General features: G+C 37.7%; 1 protein-coding gene and 1 long non-coding RNA gene across 5 annotated transcripts; one reads left to right on the forward strand and one right to left on the reverse strand.

The window, feature by feature from the left end:
- On the reverse strand, positions 1–19682 carry LOC108495242 (carboxypeptidase B-like). Its single transcript, XM_017810722.1, has 11 exons — positions 19361–19682; positions 19179–19254; positions 17917–18041; positions 15438–15537; positions 14728–14829; positions 13251–13352; positions 10840–10950; positions 10664–10754; positions 9753–9955; positions 1566–1650; positions 1–999 (listed from the first exon to the last, which is right to left on the reverse strand). The coding sequence occupies exons 1-11, from the start codon at positions 19429–19431 to the stop codon at positions 812–814; spliced, it is 1254 nt and encodes a 417-aa protein (XP_017666211.1). The 5' UTR covers positions 19432–19682; the 3' UTR covers positions 1–811.
- LOC108495243 lies at positions 9851–26762 on the forward strand. Of its 4 annotated transcripts, none has more exons than XR_001874050.1 (5): positions 9851–10376; positions 11914–12012; positions 19170–19288; positions 22716–22851; positions 25664–26762. It is a non-coding gene; the product is annotated as an uncharacterized LOC108495243 (long non-coding RNA). The 4 variants fall into 4 exon arrangements; XR_001874049.1 differs by having other exon boundaries at positions 9851–10370; XR_001874048.1 differs by having other exon boundaries at positions 9851–10364.

Genomic DNA, 26762 nt, shown 5'->3' on the forward strand with positions numbered 1-26762 from the left:
GGGAGAGGATAATTCTTTACAGCTTTTCTTTTTTGAAAGAAACAGTTAATCATTTATGACCAGACTTAGTCTTTATGGCTGTTTATGGTTCTTCCGCTCATGACAGTAGGAACATGTGGGGCCCCAGGAAGTAGCAGAACTCTGGGAATATTTTGAGAGATGCTACTGTAGTGAATATGAGAACCTTAAATGCAGGGTAGTTTATTGAATGATTTATAGCAAGTCTTGGTCTTTAATTATAATTATAATCTTCACTGAGTTCAGATCAAACTAGTAGTGACCTCAGATCCAAACCGTTTTTCAGTATTCGGACAAATCCAGGGTGGGTTTTGAGAAAATTCACGAGAGCACATCACAGCTAACATCATTTTGAAAGTATGTGATATGAACTTCTTGCTAATGTTGCCATTAAGGCAGTGAATGGTTGGGTCAAAGTGCATTTATATGGATCACCTGGTCTTTTTCATTCTGGTCAGCATTCAGGCTGTGTAAGCTCTAATGCTTGGCCCATCTCCTATATGTAAAGATAATTTTAATTAATAAGGTAGCCTTTACCTTATGTTGATTAATCTTCTTGTACTCTTTGTTTTACGACCCCCCTGACTATATCAGTTGCCTTAATAAAAGGTTTATTTCTCCTGAATTTCTACAATTTCTCTTGAAAAATTTCTAGTTCTAGTGACCTATGATGGACTAAGAATCTGACTAAGAACATTAAGTAAAGAGAAATAAAAATGTTTTGTGTTAGGGAAGAATAAAAAGAAAGGCATCTTTGAATAAAGCCTTCTTTAATAGTTTTTAGAACTCCATTCTAATACAAGTGCTCAAGGACATAATTGGCAATATATTTAACAGCAAGTAAAGTCTCTTCACAGGTTGGCTTTATCTGAGATTCAGGGAGAAGAAAACCATATCTGCCAGTGTCTCGGAGCTCGAAAGTGAAAGAGTACTTGACACCTTGATCGTAAGCCCAGTCGTCAGAGCCCCCTGCAGCAGGGTCTGTTGGTAAAGAAATGAAATAAGGATTAACTGTGAAAGAGTGGCTATGCATTGGAATGTGAAATCCTTTGGAGTCAAGTCATGTAGCCAGAAATGCAGAAAGGACAGATAAAAAGATATATTTGGTGAATTGAATGATTTATCCTGCTCATGGAAAAGCTTCTGTGATTTTAGGCCATTTATGAGCTTCATTCCAGCTGATGTGTGGAAGCAAATGTAAACAAGCTAAACTGTTCCCTTCTTGTCACTGTTGTGAGAAGACCACAGGAGCAATGTCTAAGGAACAGGAGAATGGCGTGGTTGCATGGGGGTGTTTAGAAAGGTTTGGTATCAGAAGCAAAAAGCCTCTCACTGGGTGGCTTTTTGAGGTTCATACAGACAGTAAAGAGCTGCAGATCTGGGATATCAGCTCCATCTTTTTCTTCTGGACAAATAATACCCTCCCTTTCCTGTAGTTTGGTACAATAGACTATTTAGGAAGAGGAACAAGAATCACTATAAAACTGCATTTTATAGTCTTAGTAACACTTAATATAGATTGTTAGCATATTTAGGCCAGTACTTACAGATTGTTTCAGCTCCTGGACCGTATGTATATTTAGTATTGTACAAACTGGCCAGCTGTTTGGATGCAGCACTAGCAATGGAATTCTGTAGGAAAAGAAAAATGATAAATGTAGATTTTCAGAAGCTTTCTGAGTGTATTGTTAAATAAACTGAAAAGCCATGGTGAAGAAGTTTTTATTTGAAAACTGTTGTTAGCCTCTTAGTGTGAGTAGGTGTCAGTAGTTGACAAGGCACAGCTTGTCCTGTTGTTGTGGAAAGAGCTTATCAGTAAAGAAATTGTTCTCCAGGCTTTAATGGAGTGTATTCCAGGCTGTATGTTTATTGCTCTAGTGCTGTGCAGCTGCTGTACAGTCCAGTACAGGTAAGGGGACAATAGGTAACAGCATTTTCTAGACTTAGAAGAAACTTCTACAAGGTTAAAACTAAATAAGGAATCTTATTTAGAAATAAGAGAGTCTTAGAGAATAGTCATAACTTGATACAGTAAATTGTGAACATACAATAGCCTTTCTTTTCCTTCTGTTCATGCCACAATAAATTCAGAGTAGAGTCGGCTCAGTCAGGGAAGTTGAACAGTGACACAAGTGGAAGCAGATTAAAGTCTTATAAATATTAACAGCCAGAAAAGACATAAATTACCCTAGAACCATATGTAGTCTCATTAATTTCAATTAATTTCCTGTGCACAGAGGGGCTCATTCAACTCCCACTGATTTCAGTGAGGGTTGGATCAGGCCCATCAATAGCACTATGAAGCTTTGTATGTTTGCGTTAAGAAAATTACAGACTTTTCTTTGGAATGTGTGGCTTTTCCAATTCTTCATTATACAGCATGTTGGTAATAAAACATGAAAACTATTACTAACAGATGATAAATATGAATGATTTTTGAAAGCAGATGTTCAGTATAAGAATAAGCAATGGGTTGCCATATCTTTCTTTATAGCTTACAGCTGAATGGTTTACTATTCCAGGAATTTCCTCAAGCCCTTTCCTTCTCTGTAGGTTATACTCTGGCTTACTTCCCAGTGGAAGATATATTGTAAAATATTCTCTGTTCATCCTTATGCTTCAAGTGTTCCTGTGAATTACTCAAAAAGTCATATTGGACAAAGAGTTTAGAAAATCTGAGTTAACTGAAAGAACTTTCTAGGCTTCTACAAAACAGCATCACAATGTGTTTTTGAAGAATTGCAAGTGTTTCCCCATTCCCAGATGTTTGGTTTTGAAAATTCTAGAATTATAGGAGTTTGCTGTAGGAATTTGTGGTCATTTAGCACATGAAATATATTTAAACAAGGCAGACCAAAGTGTACTTGAAGCTTGTCCTTCCACCTATAACACTGGCTGTAGTTGAATGTGAGGTTTGGTTTCTGGCCTCTCAATTGCACAAACACAAGCAATTGTAGGAAAAATGTTGATGCTTTGCATTTCATAATCTTGGATTCAGAGGAATTGGAGTAGCTGAGCTCTCTCCAGTGTTGGTTTTTTTGTTGTTGGCTGGTTGGTTTTTTTTTTAATCCCTCCACAAGTTGAATTTTCTAAAATCCACAATAATTTTTAACACATGTTCAGGGAATTGCAGAGGTTGGAGACTACTATCTGCTAGTGATACCATGTTTTCTTCAGCCATCTGTTGTTTATAATATACACATTTAATCAGCAGCTGAGATTGAGTCAAATCTCTCAAAAGCAAATGAATTTTTAAACATAAACTGATTCTTTCTCTTTTCAAATATATGGAAAGTGGAAATAAAATTTGGAAAGCCAGTCTGATAGTACCTACAGATCTGTTGGTAATTAGTATTTGTTCTCTCTGTAGTAAGCCACATGATAGGGACAATAGAACAGCAGAGCTGCTCTTTGGGGCTGTTACACCCAGGGCATTCCTTTCACTCAGCAGCCAAATGATGGCCTTAAATCATATCAGAACAGATACCTGAAAAAGTATATCAGGAAATCTTTTTACCTGAGGGATTTTTTTATTATTGGCCAGGAAGTTGTAAAAAGAGAGATTTGTAAAAAGAGCAGTTGAGATCTCCAGCTGTTAAGAGCCTAGAATCCCTATAAACAACTTCCTCAAGCTCTTCAGGTTGGAGATGGAGATGGTATTTTTAGTTACCCTCTCTAAGTGAAAAACATGACTGAGCATTTATGACTTCAGCATGAAATGAAGCTTTATCCAAAGTTTTGATGTATTTTTTTTTCCTTTAAGTGACTCTCTACCATTTGCTTTGCTAATAGACTTACAGTTCAAAACCTAAAGGTAGAAAAAAAATTTCAACTTTGTAGGAAGAGTGCCATCTCTTAATAATAATAATAATAATAATAATAAATTAAAAACTAACAGCAGGAATAATAACTATTAAGTAAATACTTGTGAGTATAAATACAAAATATGAGGAAACTGTGTTTGTTTTTTTTCAAAGTAGCTCAGTTACTCAAAGCAATCCATAAAAAGGAAATAGTATGAAGATTTATGCAGGGGTATATAAATAAAGGCAACATTTTCCAAAAGGTTGAAAAGTGGTTTGGGTTTTCAAGCCTGTAAATTATTTAGAATACACCTGCACGGAGAAACGCTGTTTTCTTTTTTTGCCTCTGAGGGTACTCTTTGCTGTTCAGTGATTTTCTACGTCTCTTGGCACAATGGGCTTAACTGAATTGTTGTGGTTTGCTTGGGGTTTTATACCATTAAGAATCCCTCTCTTGCAAGGAACATTTTGCTGAGAATTATAGTAGCAGAGAAACAAGTGGCGCCCTGAAGTCCAAGATATAACTCCAGAGTAATACCTTGTAGCTGGGAGCAGAAATGGCTTTTCAGCTTCTGACTCACAGCTGAGCTTGCAGGGCTGGTCATTTCAGCAGAAGGCATTTTATTCCCTCATCACCCATCTGTGTTTACACAGCAATTACTAATATTTTGCTTGATCTTGTGTACAGAGTGCGTGGGCCAGCGAGACAGCAGAGTTGTGTTCTTAGTTGCCATTATCTTAGCTAATTAACAACCTTTAAACGTATTTTTACAGTTATTAGCTTTTAATGAAAGGTATGGTACTGGCCTCTCTTTCTCACCACATCTGGAGTTTTGAACTAACAAGATAAATTATCAGGCTAAGTATCTTCTGTGTGTTAATAGGTAATTTTTATGGGAGCATCTCCCTCATTTTACTTTTGTATCATCAGAGTGGATTTGCCAGCAAACTGTGGCCATTTAGAAACACTCCAGGGATGCTGATTAGGCAGCTGCTGTGTGGACAACTCCTTTTGCCTCACAATCTGATAATGGTCTGGAGAAGCCTTTTCACTGCTTGACTGGGCCTCCTACTCTCTTCTCTCACTGGATTGCAAATTGATTTTCCGGAGGTGGAAAATTGTATTTCACTTCACCTTGGTCTTGTGTGCTTTACTTGTTAGGTAAAGTGACCCTCAACTTCCTTTGTAATGCAAGTCTGAAAATGTGGTATTTGCAAAGTGAGCTTTAGCCAAGTGAATCTAAACTTCTGAAGCTTCTTGTTTTGCCAATAAAAACAGACTTCCTCCTCAAGAGTCCACGATGATGTATAATTTAGTTCACTATTCTGTTGTTGCTCCTGGTTAAGCATGTGCTCCAAGAGCTCAGGGAATCCAGCCAGTGAGGACTTCAGTAGGATTATTCTGTTTAGTTTACAAGCCTATTTCTCTGTGGCAGTTTCTCAGAGCGTTTAAGAAATCAGTCCCTGGTGAGAGGGTTTCCAATGTGACTGAGTTAAGGTGTATGTGCCCTACACATGTTGGAGACTCTTGCCTGTCAGCCAGACTCACACATGAACTTCAGCTGGAAAAGGCTGCTACTAGAAACATCCTTTTCAAAATTGTAAGACTGCCAGTACAGAACAGTTCTATTGTGGCAAACTCAATAGAGGAGCTGTATAGCCAATTTCAAATATTGCTTTGCTGCCCATTTTCCTGTTTATTTGCTTCTCAGTTGACTTTAACAATATTTAGGTGTAACAATCACAATAATACAATCTGTGCAATAGCCCAGATGCAACAGCAGCAGGGATTGCAACTCCTCATTGGCATGTCTGAGTCTCTTAGGTAGCAGGATTTTTGCTGTTCAAAAATCCTTACCCACAGGTCTTCATATATCTTAAACATATTCAGGACTTCACAACCAGGCAATAGTCTGGTTAAATAGTCTGACTGATATTTGCAATGTCATGCAGTATATTTGAAATTCACTCTTGCAGGCTGCACAGACTGGGCATATCTCCACTTTCTAATACATCCTATTTAAACATTCAAGAGGAAATGAGATGGTAGACCAACCCAATATGGAAGGTGAAATTTGGAGAGTTGAAAGAGCAACCAATGGGGTCAGTATGCATTCAGGTAATACAAGCTGAAATCTTGGGTTGTAAGTGAAGGTAATATTCTGCTGCCCATGAAACAACACACATACATTAATCTGACAATGAGTATGAGCTGCCTGCAGATATGTGTTTGGTGAGTTTGTTAAACTGAGAGATGGAACTGAACCTGAAAAAGGAGGAAGAGCACGATGCACGTTCCTCTGCTCTCTCAAACCATAGTTCAGAGCCAATTCAAATACAAACAAATTGAAAAAGCTAGATTTGTCTGAAAATGAGGAGAGCATAGGGTGACCTAATGGGAAGCTAAGGCCAGAATAGGAACTGATTAAAAAATATGGGCTAAACTGTTTATGAAACGTGTGATTAAATCCAGAGTTCTTTATTGCAAGAGGACAAAACTGTGAATAGCAAAATAAAGATGAAAATAATCTTTTTGGAGTGTGGAGAGATACTGCTTTTGCCAAGCATGTTTTTTAATTGTGAAAAGCTAATGCTTCTCTTCTCTCTAGGAGAGGGATTCAAGTGTTCAGGGTAATACTCCAGGGTATAGTAAAGAATGAGCCAAGAGGATTATGAAGCAGACAAAATGTGATTTACCGAAAGGAGGACATATTTCTTTCAGGGTATCATCACAAGAATATTGTGTAACTTCTAAGAAATTCCTGACCTAGATTTTTCCTGTCTTGGGTGTTTTTGTTGTTTAAGTACTGTTTGGATAACAGTGAAAGTTTTGGGCAACACTGGGGTTGGGGGGATAAAAAAAACAACCCTGAATAAAAGGAGAAAAGTTTTGGGAAAATCCTTGTGAGCTGTGGGATTGAGAACCTCAGAGATCCTCTTGCATCTAAGGGGAAGAGTGGGAAGTCTTGGGAAGGAAGGGGCATACATGACTTTCATCATGTTTTACGCCCCAAGGTCTGGCATGGTTGAGGGATAGTTCTAATGCCCAGCTCTCAGTAAGTCACAGTAACTCTGAGGTGTTGTGATTTGCTGTAACAATGCAGAGGAGCACAAAGGGGTTCTCCAAGTGCCCTGTTCTACCTGAGAAACCAAAACAGTTTTAAGCCTTCTGGTGATTTCTTGAGGCTGTGAACAGAAAAAGTCCTTTGAGCCCCAAGGACATGCTGTTCAGTACCCCTACAGGAAAGGAAGGCACAGGCATTCTCTGGATCTTTCTCTTCCGCAGACTTAGTGTATTCAATCTCAAATTACTCAATTTTTGCACCCTTCTATATCTCAGCCACTGGAATGCAACATAAGCCCCATGGTATTATGCTACCTTTAGTTAAATACAATGGAACAAAATGTTAACGATAAGCAGACATGCGAGGTTTTGTTTAAACACATGTCCAGTTGCTCACTGAAAGGGATAAGAAATTGCAATGATATTTCCTTTAATTTATTAGATCTGTCAGAGTAAAAATAACATCTGAGATAAGATAATGGCACTATAAATTTTGCTTCTTCATTTACAAAATGATTTATGATTATTTTATTTGCCCAAACAATATCTATTAAAAGTTAAGTTTCTCATTCTTCAGCATTTCTCTAAATTCGAAATCTAAACAGGACTTTTAGACATGGAACACGGCAATTTACATATAAAATGATACCTCTTTTTGGAGCTGTCTCATCTCAAGCAAGTACCATTCTTGACTGAAAATTTTAAATTTCTTTAGTCACAGCTTAAATGAACGTGTCTTAGTTATTTGAACTAACCTGAAAAGCTGCACATTTGAACCTGACCCAGAGCCTGTGGAAGTCAGTTTTTCTGTTTAATTCACTGACGTTGGAGTGCATAAGGCCCTTTCTGTTTAATTATCCCAACTACAGGCCATGTTGATTGGGTGATACTCTGATCTCGTTCTCCAAAATGACTTTTGGCAAGAAGTCTTCCCTTGTTAAAATCGGATACTGCACAAGTTAAACACCTCTAGGATCCTGCTGTCTTTCTGTTGGGATCACCAGTAGGGGAAATAATTTCCCTTAATTAAGATGTGAAAAACACTCATAAGGTCACCTTGTCATGGTGGTGAGATTTGTGGTTGCTTTGTAGTGGAAAATAATGGAACTCCCTCTGGGATCAATGTGACCAATTTAAAATATAGGATAAAGGGCTGTTGGAAAGACTAATATACAAAGCGAAATCAAATGGTTGAAGAGGGATATATGGCCTGCATTCCTGAGCTATTTATATTTTGTGCTCTATGGTAATAGCAGAATTGTCTTCTATGGCAGGAAAGGGGAGTTTTAAATGATGAAAATTGTAGCACTTCATTATAGGTGATTCATTAAATTTTACTGTGTATTAGACTAGAACACTGACAGTCTAAAACTTTAATTTAATAAAAGAATGTTAAAACCTAGCAAAACACACAGGTTCTTTCTCATTGGTAAGGATTGTTTTAGTAATGAGCTGTCAGTGTAAGCCTTTTCCATTTAATACTGTGAGAAACACACTGTACTTTTAGTTATGTTTCATCACATTTGCTCTTGATTCAACAAATGGGGGCAGAATGCCATGCAAATTTTTAATAAATGGGAACTTTGTGATCTTGACAACAAAGCAGCTTCAAGGGTTTAGTGCTGTTTCATTACTTTAGACTAAACTGCAATGTGTGAAATACGAAGCTTTTGTAAAAACTGAAGACAAGAAATTACTATAGTTCCCTGGAATAATTCTGATTAAAAAATTCCTGGAATATAAATTAAGAAAACAAAATCTTTATCTTTTCTTTTAGGCTGTAAAAAATCTAACAAGAAACTTCACTCTTGGCCCCAGTTTGTATTTGTGCTTCAGAATCAAGACATCTATTTGGGAATAGTCATAAATCTGTCAAACCTGCACAGCAAAGCAACACACAGTGTTGTTGCCTTGGACTTTTGGCATCATCCTGGAAAGAGGGGGAATCAAAATGTGTTTGTTTTGTCTTGCTGTGTTGTTTTCCCTGCCAACAGCTTCTAATTGCTAATATGCCAGAGAAGTGAAGTCATTTTATTATTCATGGTTGTTTATGCCTAGCCATGATAAAATGTTTACAGCTTTCATACACATTTAATAGTTCTAAGCCCTCTATCTGTTTTTAAGGATAAAGAAAATATATATTCCAGACTTTTGTTATCTTACTTAAATGGAATTGGGGTGTGGCCTTTCTCTAGGATCAATAAAAGAGGCATTGCCCTTTAAAAAACCCACATTCATCCTCTCCTCTCTCAAATAAAATGTGTGTTTGAATGCAGCCCTCTTGAAAAAGGCCTAAGAACTGAAACGTTTTACCTATTTTGTATCTAACTGTTTTCAATTATATTTTTGACAAGAACTACCTCATTGTCCTGAACCTGTACCAGTAGTTTACCATTTTACTTCAGTGAGAACTAAGGTTCAGTACGAAGACAGAGATCCTTGCCTGCTGTTGATGGTACCAGTTGAACCATTTCATAGTTATTACAATCTATCAAGCTGCTACCTTGGCTTACAGGGCATAATATTTCTATGTTGTATATTAAAGCTACATACACAGCAACCCCTGGAGTCAGGAAGATGCAGAGCTGCACAGCAGAGTGGATTTCTGTACAGCGTGACTGGAAGACAAAACTGACCTTGTGGAAAATTCATTGTGTATGTGGGAATTAAATAAGGCCCTTAAGTTTATCCTGTGCCATCATGGTTTCCCTTGTTCTTGCTGAGAAAGACTAAAACATTTTCAAAAACTGCCAGTACAGATTCTTTCCAGATGTTAGAGAAACTGCTTGAAGTTAAATGGACCTCAAATAGCGAGTGATGATTTTTACTTATTCTTTTCCTTAAGTCAAAATGACAAAGAGACTTACCAGTTCCTGGTAATCCGATGGCAGTGAGTAAGTATATGAATAAGGAAACAGTAGCAGCTGGGAATAGGAGTGAATCGTCAAGTATGCCTTGATTGTAGAAAGATGTTCACGAATAAAGTCAGCCAAAGCCTTGGTCTCCTTTTCAGACTCAGGTGCAGAGCCACAGTAAGTGTCAGCACAAGGACTTTTTGAGGCCCCAGTAGCTGAGAAGAAAGGTGATTTTAGTGAGTATTTAATGAACGAGTTGCTTGTTAGGAGAGTCATGTAACACCACTTTAGTAGATAAGCCTTGGAAATTCATCTGACACACGTGTTGTATCAGAGGAGGGAATATTTCATGGCCTAGTTAAGACACTGGGAAACGTGTCATAGCATTGCATAAATATGCCCTATAGAGTGTGCACAGTTGGAAGAACATGAGTATTGATGTAAAGCCCTATATTATGGAAGTGATTTGGGATATTGATTTGCTTCAGTACTTAGCAGTTCTCTCCTTGCATATCTCCTCCATTTCTAAGTACTTTAAAGAAACGGATAAGTGGAAACCATTCAGAAGAGACCCCTCGCCATGAAAGAAGGCTCTTCTGGTTTCTGTTCTGAACTCCTAGCGATGTATGTGTACGTGTATGTATGTGTATACATGTGTGTAAGTATATATGTGCGTGCATATGCATATGTGTAAGTATGTTCACAGAAGTAGCCATACTGATGATGCTAGTAGCCAAAGTCTGGTTTTTTTCTGCCCAAAACTGCTCCAAAAATTGAACACAAGCTACTGCACAGTGCTACACTGGAGGTCTTCACCCAAGCTAGAGCTGGACCAACCATCAGGTAGGGGAAACCCATAATTAAGTATATTGGCTGTTGCACTTCTGTATAATCTCTTGCAGCTCTTGTTAGGAGATACTTACTGCACCAGCCAGCATTAAAATTCCTGTTGGGATCTGTACCATAGCAAATGCTATTGGCATTTTTAGAGCGAGTCTTTCTCCACATGCGGTTCTGAAATAGAATAAAAGATGAAAACTAAGAGTGAGTTCTAACAGTTGATTTTCCAACAACACTGAAAAAAAAAGAACATACTTACATTCGTCCAAGTGTAAACGTAACCATCAATGTTAACAACAGGCAAAACATAGAAGTCCAAATTGTCCAGAAGTGTAGTCATAACAGTATCTTTACCATAGGTCTCAACACTCTATTTGGAGAAAAGTAGAAAAAGCTGATGATCTCTTCATAAATCTGTATCTCCTGTTTATATATAAAGGCCTGGGTCTGCATCAGGAATTAATGAATGTGGTAGGCAAAGTTATCCAGGTCACTCCAGCATGTGAGATGGCACCTCTGTGTTATTACATGTACTTAGAGGATTTACACCAACTCAAACCACACTGCTGTTAGAAACTCATCTCATACTGGTAGATAAATTATATGGTGAAGCAATTTTGAATTTGAACAGGATAATAAATCACTGGAAAGAGATTTCCATCTACTAGCTTCTTGATTACAGACAGAGCAAAGTTCCTGTCCATATATTATCCCTACATCCTGTCACCTTAAATGTTTGAGTTGAATTTATGTGAGAAGGAAAAATCATTATTACCATTTTTTATATCTGTTGTGCAGAGAAATTTCATCAACTATCAGAACTATAGAGAATATTTCCAAATAACATCCTAAGACATTTGCAGTCGTAATACTGTGGATGCATATACTCCTAGGGAGGTAGATTTTTCCCTGGACTTTTCCAGACACATACATTGAATAACAAACACAAGAATTCCTGCCCTAAAACCTGTATATCCTGATTGTTCATGGCCTGGGACTCTGTATTCTTGTTCACAGATTCATTGATGGTGCATACAGTGATCACAGAAATTTGCTCTAAGTGTGTTGTACCCGTGTTCCGTTTACAGAGACATGAAGGACAACACAGGGAGCTATGCAATGGAGAAAGGCATTCTTTGTCCTGTAACTAGCAAGTGGAAGGGTGGGATGTAGAATCTAGAACAGCAGTTTCGGATCACTTGAAATTGCTTTTCCTGTGTTTTATTTTATGCTTTTCTTTTCTTTTGTTGTTTGGGTGGGGGTTTTTCGAGATGCATATAACAATCCACCTTGCTCATGTTTTTCTCTGGTTTTTTTTCACTTTTATGTCTAGAAGCAATCCCAGGTGAACCACTGATGATGCTCAGGGCTTTTGAAGCACTTCTGCCTATCCACATTTGGGCCCACTGAGCACAGCTGCTGCTGGTGTCAGGTACCCCCATGAATTAAGTGACCAGACAGTGAAAATGACAGCTGCAGTGACGTGAATTGCTGAGAGAGAAATGGTAGCACATACTGTCTGCAGCCTTATTAGGCTCTAATGAAATCACATTCCCATTGACTCCACTGAAATGTCACTTCCAATTTCCACTGCTCCCTACACAAACCGCATGCCTGTCTGATAACACTGAGATTATACTGGCCACCAATGCCTCTGCCAGCATGGCTCGCTCATGTAGTTTGGCTTTCCTTCACTTGGGTTTTAAATTCCAGCTGCTGCTTCTGGTTTGTGTTTGTATGTTTGCTTGTTTTAATCTTCAAGCAGAAATTCTTACAAAATTTCAGATTCAATCAGTAAGTTGTTCTGCTAAATAGATTGATCTCCCCCAGCTGAGGTGTAATATAACTCTTCTCTGTGAAGACAAGTGTGTAGCATATAACTCCCACCTGCTTTATATTGGTGGTGAGGAGAATGAAAAGGTAAAGAAGATAAAATTGTTTCATTCAAGGCCTGAAGTATCAAGTATTCCAGACTGAAGTGAAGATAATTTTACCTGTGCAGCACTTTTCTGAATATGGTTTCATATTTTAGAAAACATTCTACATAATTTGAAGTGGCAGTTCAAAGGGATGTATATGCAATTCCCTCTTTCTGGAGTTTAGGGAGCTTCATATGTGCTCTTCCTCCTCTCTTGGGTACATTTTGTCAGTGCACCTTGTGCTGACCTGAGGGTAGGTTTCCACCCTCTCTCCTTACTGAGTAAAGCTGGTTGTGAGGAATACAGCACCAGACACTGTAGGAAGTCAGCTGTTCTGAAGTGCATTCAGATGCCCTTTGATGTGCCCTTGAATTTCCTTATTTCTTTTATGGCTGTGTACAGAACATGAGTATTTTTATAGTGTTAGCAGACTTGTTTGCTTTTCTCTCACCTTTCTCTGGCTACAGATGCAAAAAAGAATTTACAAACTGTGTGAGTAACCCTTGTAGTTGTTAGTACCTCTTACACGTTTCAGGTTGTCTTACACTGTTGAAAGATTACAGGTTCAAACACTAAGATCTGGTTTCAGTAGTTACACCTTAACCATCTGAGGTGAGAGAAGGGATATGCATGCAGGTATTTGGAGGTTAAAAGGCAATCTGCAGTGGCCTCAGCTCTTGCTGCTCACTTAAGATTTTCTTAAACATAGTTGCATTTTGTAAAATATTTTTTCATCATTACGCTTACTGACCTCTTTCACAAACCACTGGCAGAAAGCAGGGCTGACCCACTCTCTTGCATGGAAACCACAATCCATAAAGATGGCTTTCTTATTCGGACCACTTTTTCCAATCTAGGAAAAAAAACAACAAAAAACTCCCCTGAGTCTTGACCAAAATAAATTGTATGCAGAACAAGTCAGTCAGCTTGCTGACCTAAAAAGTCAAACTTTATACAAATACAGAATTCCTTGTTTAAATGGAAATCTGTGAGGTTCTCCCAGCTGTAGCTGACTGTGATATTCAAGCTAGAACAATACTCTTAATAATTTCATTCTTATTAATGTAGATAACCTTCCCTCAGATTATTTGATTATTCTGCACTGTTGATTTATTTGATTTATTGAAACTTGGTGTTTCTAAAAGTTGATCTTGTCTGTTTGAATGATATGTTATTGTAAATGCTTATGAATTTTTGGGCAAGTACTCTTTATCCTTTCACCTTTATTTAAGTATTTGTCTTACTAATTTGTAAATGTTATGAAAAAAATTGTTGTGGTTTAACCCCAGCTGACAACTAAGTACCACTCAGCAGCTCACTCAGAAAAAACTTGTGGGCTGAGATAAGAACAGTTTAATAATTGAAATAATAATAATAATAATAGTGATAATAGTGATAATAGTGATAATAGTGATGATAGTGATGATAGTGATGATGATGATAATAATAATAATAATAATAATAATAATAATAATAATAATAATAATGGAAGGAGGAAAATAACAAAGAGAAATAAACCCCAAGAAAGAAAAGTGATGCAAATGAAAACAATTGGCCAGTCAGTCCTCATGCAGTGACCCTGACCCACTTTCTCCCTAGTTTATTGCTGAGCATGATGCCATATGATCTAGGATGTCTCTTGGGTCATTTGGAGTCACCTGTCCTGGCTGTGTCCCCTCCCAGATTTTGTGCACCCCCAACCCCTTCACTGGTGGGGTGGTGTGAGAAGCAGAAAAGGCTTTGGTTCTGTGTAATCACTGCTCAGTCATAACTAAAACATCTCTGAACTATCAACACTGTTTCCAAATCAGCAGAAATCCAAAACAGCCCCGTACCAGCTACTGAGAAGAAAGATAACTCTACCTCAGTCAAAACCAGCTCAAAATTATATATGACAAAGATACAAACAAATATGTTTCCAGTTGCTAGAGACTGACATTTCTAGATCCTTTTAGCCTAAGTGGGTTTACAAACAACAGATGGAGAACACATAAAGGTAGATAATCATTCAAATAGCTCTCAGGAGTGTGATTGAATTTATAATCTGAACTTCTAATAATTCATTATGTGCCTTAAAAAAAAATATCATAGTAGTAGTAAACAAAATACATTAGATTTTTTGCAAAATATCTGGTATTATGTTAGCACCATTGGTGTTTTAATAGACATCATAAACTCGCAGAGGTTAATAAGGGAAAAGTCTGGCATGAAGAAATCAAAGCACTTACTTTGAGAAGGTACATTGGCCGTCCTTCATATGTGTTCCCAATTACACTACGAGAGACGAGGTCTGGGTTCTGAGCAGCAATATCAGCAGTCCAAGCAGCTATCTGTGTAATAAAGAGGTTAAATTTATTGAGTCTCTGTTCCTCAGGTCCAGACTAATTAATTTACAGACTTCAAGCCAGGACAGTCCTTCTGAGCATCTAATGTGGCCTAATACTTAACAGAATTTGTAGATTTCCAAGGAGCCACTGCACAGATGTGACAAGTGATATGGCCAAGATTACAGGTCAGGAAAAATTAGCATGACTGTGAAAAAAGGAGGAAGCAGAGGAGAACTTATGCTGTGAGATGAAGGCCTAGAACTGGGGCAGGGAATGGAATCAAGTTGTTTGGCAGAGGAGATGGGAGAAGTAGTGAAAAGGAAAGAGGAAATTAGTTGTGAAGCATCTCAGCCTGGTCATTGGATTTCTGCCAGAGGTTCTTTGCAACACTAGGAGCAGAAGCAGAGGAAATAAATGTAGGAGGATGGGTTGCACAAACTAGCTCAGTAATGAGCAATAAAGGAGAAGAGGAAGGAGAGTTTGGAGGCATTATCATACCAACTGATGGAGCAGAAGAGGAAAAGGGAAGAAGGCAGGAAGCACACGAAAGCCACTTTGACTACAGAGGCCAAGGTACCAAGCTGACAATGAGTTAAAATTCTAGACTGTACCGTGTCCCAGTCGTTGTACTTTTCATAGCTGTGGCCGGTGGCACGAGATTTGCTGTCAAACTGGGCGTCCAGCGCAGCCTGCAGGTTGTCAATCAGAACTCTGCAATAAGGCACCATGGAAAGTGTAAAGAGAAACATACAACAATCTAGCAGGAAAGTAAGACATTTTAAGGTGTTCTTGGAATGAAGGCCATATGGATTGTGAAGTGAAAGGTGGGCAGGTAGAAAATAAGATGTATCAGGTTCAAGTTTCAACCTACTTCCCACCTCAGCCTTGCCACCAGAATGATCAGGGAGCAATGGGCTTCTCCCAGTTAACACCTGCCTGCTTACTCCCATACTAACAAACCTCCAGGGTGGCAAGTTTGGCTTAAGAAAAATGGCAATGCTAAGATAGAGTTTTTCTATAAAATGAGTTCTGGGCTGATCTCATGTTGCCAGATGCCTCTGCCTCAATAGGAAAAGGGCCCTCTCTTGAACTTTTGGCATTGGAGGAGAGTTAGACTGCAGCAATGCTTCAATCCCATGCAGAAACCCATGTTTTGCATGATGAAATTCTCTGTCAAACCAAGCTTCCTAAGTTTAGCTGTGGTTTGACAGCTCTGTTGCAGGTGGCATTGTCCATCCTCTAAGCTACTTTATTGCATGTGAGGTGGGCTATTAAATAGAACACACAATAGCAAGGAAACCACAGCATCACAACGGGTTCGGTTGGATCTCTCCTATTCACCTTTCCCTAGGGCTCACATAAAGGCACAGCTCATCATTGTGCATACTCTTGAGAACCTTTTGCTTATATTTCAACCTTGGCCATCAAAAAATGAAGTCCTCTTGTTTTTCCAGTGCCTGTTTTAACACATTTACAAATCTCACTCATCCAGGATAGGTCCTTGATCATTTCTGACTTGGATAGAAGAACAGGAGGCCAATTTGTGAGGCATCACCAGCCTTCAGAACAAACAGTGCAAACGACTACATTGACATGTCATGGCACTGCAGCTGCACTTCAAACGAATTATAACATCTTGGGTTGTCACAAGGACAACCCACTCAAGTTTGCCAGGGACAGCTTCCAGACCTTATGGCCTTTGTTGCAATCAAAAGATTTGTGCATGGACCTGAGGAAGTTCATTAATATTATAGCAAAGCTAATACATGTAGAGTTACTCCTCCATTGCTAAAGAGGAAATTCCACTAAAATTGGATTCCTGTGCTGTATGTGCACTGTGGCACTATTGAAAATGTTTTATTCCAGAGTGGTTTTAGATTCTGTTCCCATAGTAGCATCCAAATTAGCCATGATTAACATGAGGCCAGTAAATTTAGGATGGGTTACCTTTGGATTTAGCAGATCATAATAGTTATGTTTCATGAGAACTGTGTGGTGTCCTATGAAGGAGTTTGGTCTAGTAGCAACAACAATGGGGCTGAGAGACAAAAATTCTACACTCAGCTAAATGAGATAATAAAAATTTGATCAAATAATACTGACTTTCACTGTTCGAGTACATAATGTTGACAGATTATCCTTTAGACATCAAAAAAGCCTGATAATGAGGCTGGGCAGAGCCAATCTGCAATGCTCAGGTGGAGCGAAAGGAGAAACGAAGACAGAACAACTTGGCTCCACTCCAGCTGAAAGTCAATTTCTCTTCCTCAGTTAATGCTTATGTAGTGACTGGGAGATGAACTAAAGAGCAGGACCAGGCAACTGCTTATTCTCCTTATTCTTCCCTTAGTGCTGCTCACTACAATGTTTCTGTTCTCAGTGATGTGTAATGTGCCATTTGCTCTGTTCCCTCCACTTACGCTGCAGTTGTATTTGGTCAGCTCAGAGCTTTTTTACTTCTAAGTAAATATACAACTAAAAGTTCTCTCTTTGGAGAAATCCTTGCTGTGGATCTTCTGTGTGACTTGAGAAAGCCCAAGACTGTCCCGGGAATTTGTTCTCTCCGCTCGCTTGGCCTTTCACCTGGCAACTGTCTTCTGTTTGTCACCTGTCGGGGTTTTCTGGCCCTCTGGCTGTTGTTCTGGAACTTAGAGAACTCAGTGGGGAGCTGCTCATGGTGATCCTTGGGACTCACCATTTTCTGGCTTCAGTTCCCTGTTAGTGTCATGCAAACTCATCTGATGTGCTTTCTGATTCTTTCTAGACCTCTGGTGAATTTTGTCTTTAGTGGGAAATCTTTCTTGTCCCTTCCACACTGTACTGCAATGAGATTTCACCTCGGGGAAATTTCTGGTAGTGCATCTTTGCTTCCTGTATCTTGCCTCTGTCAACATTTCACCTCATCCCTTCAACAGAGAGTAGTTACAGTCCACTTGAACTGTCATAGGAAAGCTGAACTCAGTAGAGGCACCCACAGGAGGGACAGAGTTCATGACAGGAAAATCAGTTGACCAATATGAAAAGCTCAAACACATTCTCCCCAGATTTAGTCCTCTTCCATTCAAAGTACAGTAGTGAGAACAAACTTACCGATACTCCACTCCACTTTCCTTCAAAAGTTCTTCAACCTCAAAAACATTCTCAGCTCCAACTCGGAAATCAACTTGCATTTTTGGCCTTACCAGAGTGACAGAGTCTGGCTGCCAAAAGTCAACCTGAAAGAAGGGCAAATGAATACATAAGCAAATAAATATATACATCTGGCTGTGATTTTTAGGTTGGTTTATGTGTGATGGTGATGTTGATTGGGATTAATATACTGAATTTCTTTCCTATCCTGTTACACTGATCAGACCTTGCTTGCCAGAAGTATCAACCTAAATTTTAACTGGAAGTGTAAAAGAATTTGCACTAGTTATTCATGAATTATGTGTCATCAAGTAAGGTGACTGTTCCAGAATTCAGGATTACATCATTCCTGACTGATTGCTTTGTATAACAATGGTATTTCAGGATCTTTGCTTAAAAGGAAAAGAAAACAAACAATCCCTTTATTCTACACACTTAAAAGCAAGCATGGTATGTATTAATTTTCTTAATATTGGCAGCACCATTCCAATAGTTTGTTCTTCTTCAGAATACTGTTCCAGCATGCTATACTAGCCTGTTGCTGATAGTTCTCCACATCTGTACTTCATTAAAAATACCATCCTTTCATCCTACAGATAATGGTGTCTTTTTCACCAACAGCTATTTTACAACATCAAAGCTGAAGAGAAATATTGAAAACACATTTTCTGTCTTTATTGTTTTTCATCATGTCACCGTGTCATCATATATCTACATCAAGGTCAGTGAGAAACATGCAGCTTGGAGAGAAAGGAAGCTTTAAAGGAAAGCCAGAAGAGGAAAAATGACTTGAGAGACTAGAGGCCAAAGAAAAGTTCGATTTGTTGGGAGTATGAATTTCTATACTCTTTACATGAGCAAAATGTTTTGCCTGTAATGGTAAAAGTTCTGGAAGTTGGAATTTCCATGATTTATCTCATACATTCTTGAAACCACCCCACACTGAATAAGAAATTTAAGATTTATTTATTTATTTATTTATTATTTGATATTCAGACTGGGTCAACCAGACTTTCTAGGAGGGTATTGAAATGTATTTGTATAGCTTTAGATTTATCACCTTGTCCTATTCCTTCTGAAGAAACACTCAGCTGACTTGAACTGAATCAAGATTAGGTCTTTAATTCAGTAATATGATTTTTTGAAAAAAGATAAATGTTAGTTGAGCAAAAGAAGAAATGTTTTTTTCAACTACAATATAACCACTTCCCCAGGTTCTTCACCTGCATGATGCTGGCAAGGGAATTGAGGATTTCCACCTGCTCATCATTCTGTGGAATCACACGAAACACCTTCTGCCTGGAAAGGGAGAAAAAGATTGGATTTGAAACAGGTAAGCCAGTTGAAAGACTTTTGCTTGTGCAAAAACCCCCATGCAAATATAAAACTTGATGTCCATTCTTACCCGTCAAAGGAAGGATCCTGCAGATGAGCAGAAACAGATGCAGCACCTATGAGAACCAAGAGCGCCCACATTTTTTTAAAGAAAATGTGAACGGGTTTTCAGTTCTTTCATGCTGCTTTTATATCCTGTTTTGTCCTGCCTTTTGTCAATTATACACCAGAACAACGCACTGATCAACTGATAGATTATTCCCTTGGCCTTGTTTTATTTGCATACTATTTATAATGTGTGTTTTACTCTACACCTGTGAAAACAGCCTAAAGTCTCATGGGGGCCTGGCTAAAGAACATTGCTATTTGAACTGGGTATACTCTTGATATGAGAAAGTGAATTTAATTTACTTTGTTATTTTCTGGTTTATGTGAAATTTGTTTAATTTTTTAAAATAATTTTGTTGCTGAATTGAAAACTTTATAATTTTTTTTGTTACTTTATGTAATGGTGGATGTCCATCAGGTGCTGTTGGAGCATGTCTGGTCTTAACCACGATGTCCCTCTTCCTGAATAATATGGGACTGACTTTGACAAAGGAAGAGGAAACACAGGTGGGATATACCAATTACCATTTTTTTTCCCCCAACAGAGAAGGAAAGTACTGAACTGGTTCTTTGCCCAGTGATTTCACTGAAACTTAGGTCAGATGTCTGCAGAACTGAAAGTGTAGAAATTTGTAACAGCTAGAGAAATTTCTAATAGTAGAGTTGTACATATTCTTCAGATAATACAGTCACTGATTCTTGCACATTCTCTAATTTAATCATGTATGGATCAGAGGTAAATATCTTATAAGTTAAGCAATACTGTGGGCATTACATGTGGGCTAAGAAGATCAAATGAAAGGTAGTCATACAAAAGCATTTTTAGCTTTACCTTTCGTGTTTTGCCTACACTGAGAAACAATAGAGTGTTTGCATCACTGCACTTGCATCTGTTTAGTTTTCCTTAACGAGTACTTGGCATTAAATGTAACGTTAATTGTCTGCTGATGCTGTGTCCTGATGTGACTGATGTTTTCAACAGGGAGCCTCTAAATGAATCAGTGTATAAATAAATAAAGAATGGAATTGATGAGCTCAGTTCTGTCTTCTGTTATGCCTGAGTGACCAGACAAATTAAAGTGATTCACACACAGATAGTTTCTACATGTATGCTTATCATATAATATGTGGAAATTTATTAGAAATTTAATATATATTAATCTCAGATTAAAAGATGTAGTTACAGTTTCAAAGTGCAGAAATTTGAATTGTCAATGAGTATTTTAAGAATGAATGTGGCATGAGACCTAGTACACCTAGTATTTTATGAGATTCTCTAGGGTCAACTCAGTGAAGCAGCCTTAGATACAGAATGGCTAGAAATATATTTTTTAAATCAGTGTACAAAAAATGCAGCAGTTCATGACCTGGGATGAATCTCTCCTTATAAGGAGACTCGAAAACTGTACTGAGCCTACTTACAGAGAACTGTCTTTGTCAAATCATAGGGGTTTGAACTTAGTTTGCAATTAATGACCTAATTTGTAGCATTGCAAACTCTTGTCCAGCAATAATCTTCCTTATATTCAAGTCTCCTAAGAAGGATGACATCAGGAGCTATTCTGACCAAGTGCCAAAACAATACTGCAAAGTCTTCAGAAGTTTCAATTTTAGGATGAGAAGATCTACATTATCAGATGAAATGGTCTGATCCCGTGAAGACAAGTGCTAAGACCATCATGTGGAGATGATCAGACCCAGATCTTGCAATGAATAAAAGATCACAAGAAGTAATAGAACAAATTGGAGATGTCATCATTCTCTGTTGAGAAGCATTTTGGAAATAGAAGATTGCCAGATTTCAGTGCTTGAGTTTACTTTTAAGAAATTATTTGCTTTTCATGAAGTTGGAGATGATGTTTGTTTTTTTTTTGTTTTATGTTTGTTTATTTTTCTCCGCAATCACTGATGTAGCATCAACTACTGAGCTGGCAAGCATTACTGTATACTAGAATTTGTAATGGTAGTCTTTGCTGTTTCCATTCCGAACTAGGTCAGAAAAAAACAATTATCTGGAATCCTACTTAAGTGATTTATTTTGCATCTCAGGATTGATGGTGGTTTGTCAGATTAGTTCATAAACTAGCTCTAAATTGTCTTGTCTTGTCTTTCTAACTGTATAATATAAATGTTTAATACTTATATGATAAAGGGGCAGCATAAGGATAAATAAAATAGCAAATTAAAGTTGTGTAAGCCATCTGTTCTTTTTAGCATCTGATTACAAGCCAACAGCACATCAGTTGGCCATGGCTGAGTAAATCTTGGCCTTATCACAGAGAGCAGAGCTTGCATTACCTATGTCTTTGAAAAGGTTCAGAGGGAAAAATCAATTTTTGTCTAATCAAGAAAGTAACAAAACCAGCTGAGTCCCAAAATGAGAATGTGTAGTATTTTCCTTTAGGACATGTATTTTGTCTTAGGGTAAGCAAAACTGAAAACCAGTGTCAGCTATTGCAATTTTCTTGCAGTTGTTTGCTTTTTAGATGATTAAAAATACAGCCTCCTATGATGTTGTCACTCACAAAGAGCATTCCCTGTTAATAATTGGCTATATTCCAGCTGAAATTCATCTTTGTAGTAATTTCTTATTTCAGTTTTTTGAATAGAAATACTCTGGTACTCCACTTTGAAAAGCTTATGAAGGCTAACCACAGAGTGATAAAAGGAAAAAATACACATCAGTGTTAGCATTTCAGAAGCATCCTTTATCCTATGAAGTCTTTCATCCCATTTGTTATCAAACTGAGTCCAAAAGTCTGAGGATAAATAATGTCTATTTTTCTAGGAGTTTCGGTAAATACAGATTTCCTGAATCATATAGTTTGTTGATCTACATTTTAAAAAGTCCACAATCTTGTAGTCACAAAATATTGTCAGTTTTATAATCCCTGATTAACAAATTTATATTCTTAATATTGTTTGATATTTATTATGTTCCAAAAGATCAGCAATGCCTAAATTCTAACATGGGCCGCAGTCCAGGCACATGTGTTTGATGTATGGGGACCCTCTTATGATCATTTATTTGTTAAGGTAATATATGCTAACCATAGGTTTGAAGAGTAATACTATTGAATATATTCTGAAGACCTTTGAGAGTACTTTGAAGAGGCCAGGATGAGCAGAATCTGCTATCCAGCATGTGCTCCAAGCTTTCTTGGTACTTTCTCTTGATTTATATATTATTAATATTGCATCTTTTAATTCATCAAAGGCTTTTTCAACTGTAGGGCCCTGGGACATGCTCATATCCTACTGGTTTGATAGCTATGTGTAGGTATCTTCTTTTTTTTATTATTTTTTCACATTTTCAGATGCTACTTAACATGTGAGCAAGTAATGAATAAGGAGAGAAAAGAATGGAAGTAATGAGATCTTGGGTATGAAGCAAAAAAAAGGCAGCTCTCATGACTTTAGGATGAGTTTGTACAACTGCTATTGACTCATCAGGTGAGAAACAGCAAAACCTATAACTTTTCTTTTTTAGAGTCAGTGGATTCTTGCCAGTGTATCTTCTGTGACATAGAGACCATATTTTTACCATTGACCTCTAGTAGTCAGATTAAGACTGTAGTATTGCAGCTTCATTATATGATCCACGCACAACTTGCTTAGGATTTAGAAAGTACTTTATTACCCTAGCTAGAAGCTGAATATATAATATACATTCAAATTCTTATTTGTTTGAAAAAAAGTGTGATATATACTAATATAGAAAAAGTGAATAAAAGTATTTGCAGTTCCAGAATTCCAGAAACTAAGAATCAAGAATCTGTTTAGTGCCAAACAGAAAAAAGATATTTAATGAAGCAGTGAGAAGGACTGACCTTATACTCATTGGTAATGGACATCTTCTGCTTAATTAGCTTGTCCTTGGGCTGAGCTTTCTGTCATATAAAAGACTGGCTGATTTTCTTACTCAGGCCTGTTCCCTGGACTCTGTAAGATTGGCAGGGTCATGGCAGGACTCAGCCATAGCTCAAAGATACACAAAAGCATAAGGTCCTTTCCCTTACAGTTTTTAAGGTGCTGAGGTCAGCACATGGTATACAGTGAGAAATTATGACTACAGCAAAAAAGTCATAATCTAAAAAAGTACATGAGTAACTGAACCCTCAGTGCTCTGATTAATAGAAGCCAGTTGAAACTTTCAACTCCCATATTTGTGCAGTATCTATCTGATGGGTCTAGGAGTTCCTCTTCTGGTGTGGATCAGCACATCGTTTACACCTATATAATGTCTCCAACAATGCCGGAACCAGATGCTGGTGAGGTGGTGCTAGAATTATTCTGTAACAAGATACAGGAGTATCTGCCCACTGCAGAGGCCTCTCCAGGGTTTCTAATTCGGATGGTTAGCATGTTGTCTTTCTCAGTGTTCCCCTAGTTCCCATTCTGGGCTCTGCAGGGGCTGAGGGTAAATCAGGCTGTCAGTGTGCTCTCATCCACCTCCAGTTTTAGCAGAAGGATTTAGACTGGCAGATGAATCTCCACTTCATCCCACTAATTACTAAACACTAAATGCAGATAATGATGCTATATTGGTGTTAACAGAGCACAGCAGGATCACCACCAGTGGGAGTGAAGGGAGATGACAGATAATGGGAGAGTCCAAGACGCTTAAAAAAAACCCATCAACAAGGAAGGTTCAAGGAAGAGAGTGGATTGAGCAGTTTGATTCCACCCCTAGGCCTAACTGAAATTTCTTTTTACAGATTGCTGGATAATTTACTGTTCTGTTTTGCTTTTTGTATGTGATGGCCTTCATGGGTGATATAAATCATGAACGTTCTCCTGTATGGCTTGTTTTTCATCTGCAGACTTGATAAAGTCTGAGCTTAGGGCTTGGATAGTTGCCTTCAACTCTGAACCATTTTGAAATCCAGTTCCCATTGCTGAGAGACAGGTTGTATCAACAGTGGTTACACCTGGGCAAAGGTCAGGGAGTTCTACCATTTCGGAAAAACAAGACCATTTAGAAACTAGTAAAGTTTCTCTAATAAAGTTTGCATCTATCTAAGTAACCCAAATTCATAAGCTGCAGAAGAAAGTAGAACTCCACTGTAATCAAATAAGACTTTGGCTATTTCTCTGGCTTCTTCCCATATGAAACATATACATTGAAAGGTCATTAAAATTAGTTATTTTCTTACTTTCTAAAGGAGTTTGCAGTTAGATTTCCTATGTCATATTGCAAAAAAAGAAAAAAAAAACCAACCAAACAACACAGCAAATCCAAAGAAGCATGTAAAAAAAAACCAAACAAAAAATTCAAATAGATTCTGCACATCAATTTGTTCATGTAAGAATATATTTGTTTTCAAAAGACTCATGGTTCTTAATTGATTAGAAGTATTCATAAAACCCTTCCCAAAGCAATTAATTGGGCTAATAATCTATACTTGGACAGCCTTATTAAAACATGCTAATTGCAAAAACTGTAGTGAGAGCTTGCTCATTACAAGAGTATGAGATAGCAAATTAAACTGAATGAATTAATCTTGGCACTCTTTGTTCCTCTATGAACATGTAAGTAAACAAAGCTCAGACTGAGCAGGGAACCTGTCTGATTTAAACAAGTGTATTAGCTATTTGTGAGACATCACAGGGAAAACATTAACAATAAATCACATTCGTGCTACTGAGGTGTGTGGAACCAAATCTGACTGAGGTATGGATTTTTGCCCAGATGAAAAGTTCCTTTTATGCATAGGATTTCAACTACAAAAGATAAAATTGGACTTTTCTAGAAATTATTAATTTGCTATTCTCCAGTAAACAGTAGGCTTCATGAAACAAAGGAAAACATACAGAGTGCAAACAATTTCATCTTGTAGCCATAGTCAAATCTCAGTTTCATCAAGTTATCTGAAAATTAATTCAGTTGAAAAAATCTCTGTTAAACTTGTATGAAAAGGAGTTCAGTGAAGGAAAAACAAGCAAGCTGCAGAACATAAACAACACCATTCTTGGGAAATATTTTTGTCTGTACACATGGAAATGTTTAGGCATCACAGATAAGATAGCTGCTTTACATTCAGTGTCCAGATTCTTCCATATTACACCCAGGCAAGTCTAGATGTTTAAGTTAAATAATTTTGCTTTTTTTGCTTGGTAAAACATAATAAAAAAAAATATTCTTTTTACCAGCTTAATTGGAAACAGTTTGTAAATCTGGGAATGTGCAGGTCCAGTTTTAGACAGAGGCTTTTTGCTACTAATTTATCTCTGCTTCTTACTTACATTTCTCTGCACTCCTCAGCTTCCAGCTCTGAAATCAGATCTGCTAGGAAGGAATGAAGAAGGAGTAGAGACCACACTTTGATCCTCTGCCTCCTGAAACATCACAGCTATCTGAAATCCTTTCAATTTCTGTGAATTATTTATTTATTTATTTATTTATTTATTTAAGTATATATTTTGATGTGGAAATGTTGCTGTAGTGTCTCATGCAAAAGGCATCCCAAGGCCCAGTGCTGTGTTCTGGAGCCAGTATGTCACACCCGTGATGTTCTGTGACTAAGCACTCCAGCCATGGAGCAGCTCAGCTGCTCGTTTGATGCAAATGACATTAGGAGATCTGGTCCAGGAGCCTGGATCCAAGTATGCAAAAATATGGAAAATATATATATGCTATTTTTCCCCTATAAAACCCCATAATACTACTACCTTGAGAAATTTCATAGTGAAAGATGATGCTCCTTCCCTGTTGTGCTTGGCTGGTTTTTACTACTATGCAGCAGACTGCTTGTAGAAGGGTTGGGGAATTTTTTCCTCTTGGTTTGCTGCCAAAGATTTTCCTACCTAAGCAAAGCTGACACTTGGTATGTTCAGGATGTTGCAGTATGTTGTATGTCAAACATTTGACTTTGTTTTCTCACTGGAAGGCTTGCAACAGAAGTTTGGGATTTTGCTTGTTTCTGATTCATACACAATTTTTAATTATATATTTTGCTTCCTTTATGCTACCTTTGTATTTTCTGAATTAAGTTAATTGCTGTAACTTCTCTCATGTTTGAAGAAACTGGTAATGGTTATTCAATCAGGGAAATAAGAATAGGTCATGATGTTCAATACCTCCCCCGCACTGAATAACAAGCTTCTGAGAATTGAAATAAGAGATTTTGTCATGAAACAAAGGTGATTAGTTTGGCTTACTGCAGATAATTCTGGATCAAATTAAGAATTTATGCAGAAAGATGAGACTCTTCATCAGCTTTCTCCTTCGTTATATTCAAAGATGGGACCTTAACATCCAGAATAGTTAGAATTGTAGTCTATCTGTCACATTTCATTAAATTCTGATATGAATGGTGGATGGGTGGAAGGTGGATCACTTTGTTCAAGGCAGATTTGTCACA

The sequence above is a fragment of the Lepidothrix coronata genome, unplaced genomic scaffold (genome assembly GCF_001604755.1).
Source record: "Lepidothrix coronata isolate B3197 unplaced genomic scaffold, Lepidothrix_coronata-1.0 Scaffold29, whole genome shotgun sequence".
Lineage (NCBI taxonomy): Eukaryota > Metazoa > Chordata > Aves > Passeriformes > Pipridae > Lepidothrix > Lepidothrix coronata.

Bases quoted from the DNA above. Each gene is read 5' to 3' on its own strand.
- LOC108495242 (XM_017810722.1), bottom strand. From the start codon at position 19,431: ATGTGGGCGCTCTTGGTTCTCATAGGTGCTGCATCTGTTTCTGCTCAT. The intron at 18,042-19,178 runs GTGAAGAACCTG...CCCTTCTTTCAG, and splicing joins CCCTTGCCAGCATCATGCAG to GTTGACTTTTGGCAGCCAGA. The intron at 15,538-17,916 runs GTAAGTTTGTTC...GCCTTATTGCAG, and splicing joins GAAAGTGGAGTGGAGTATCG to AGTTCTGATTGACAACCTGC.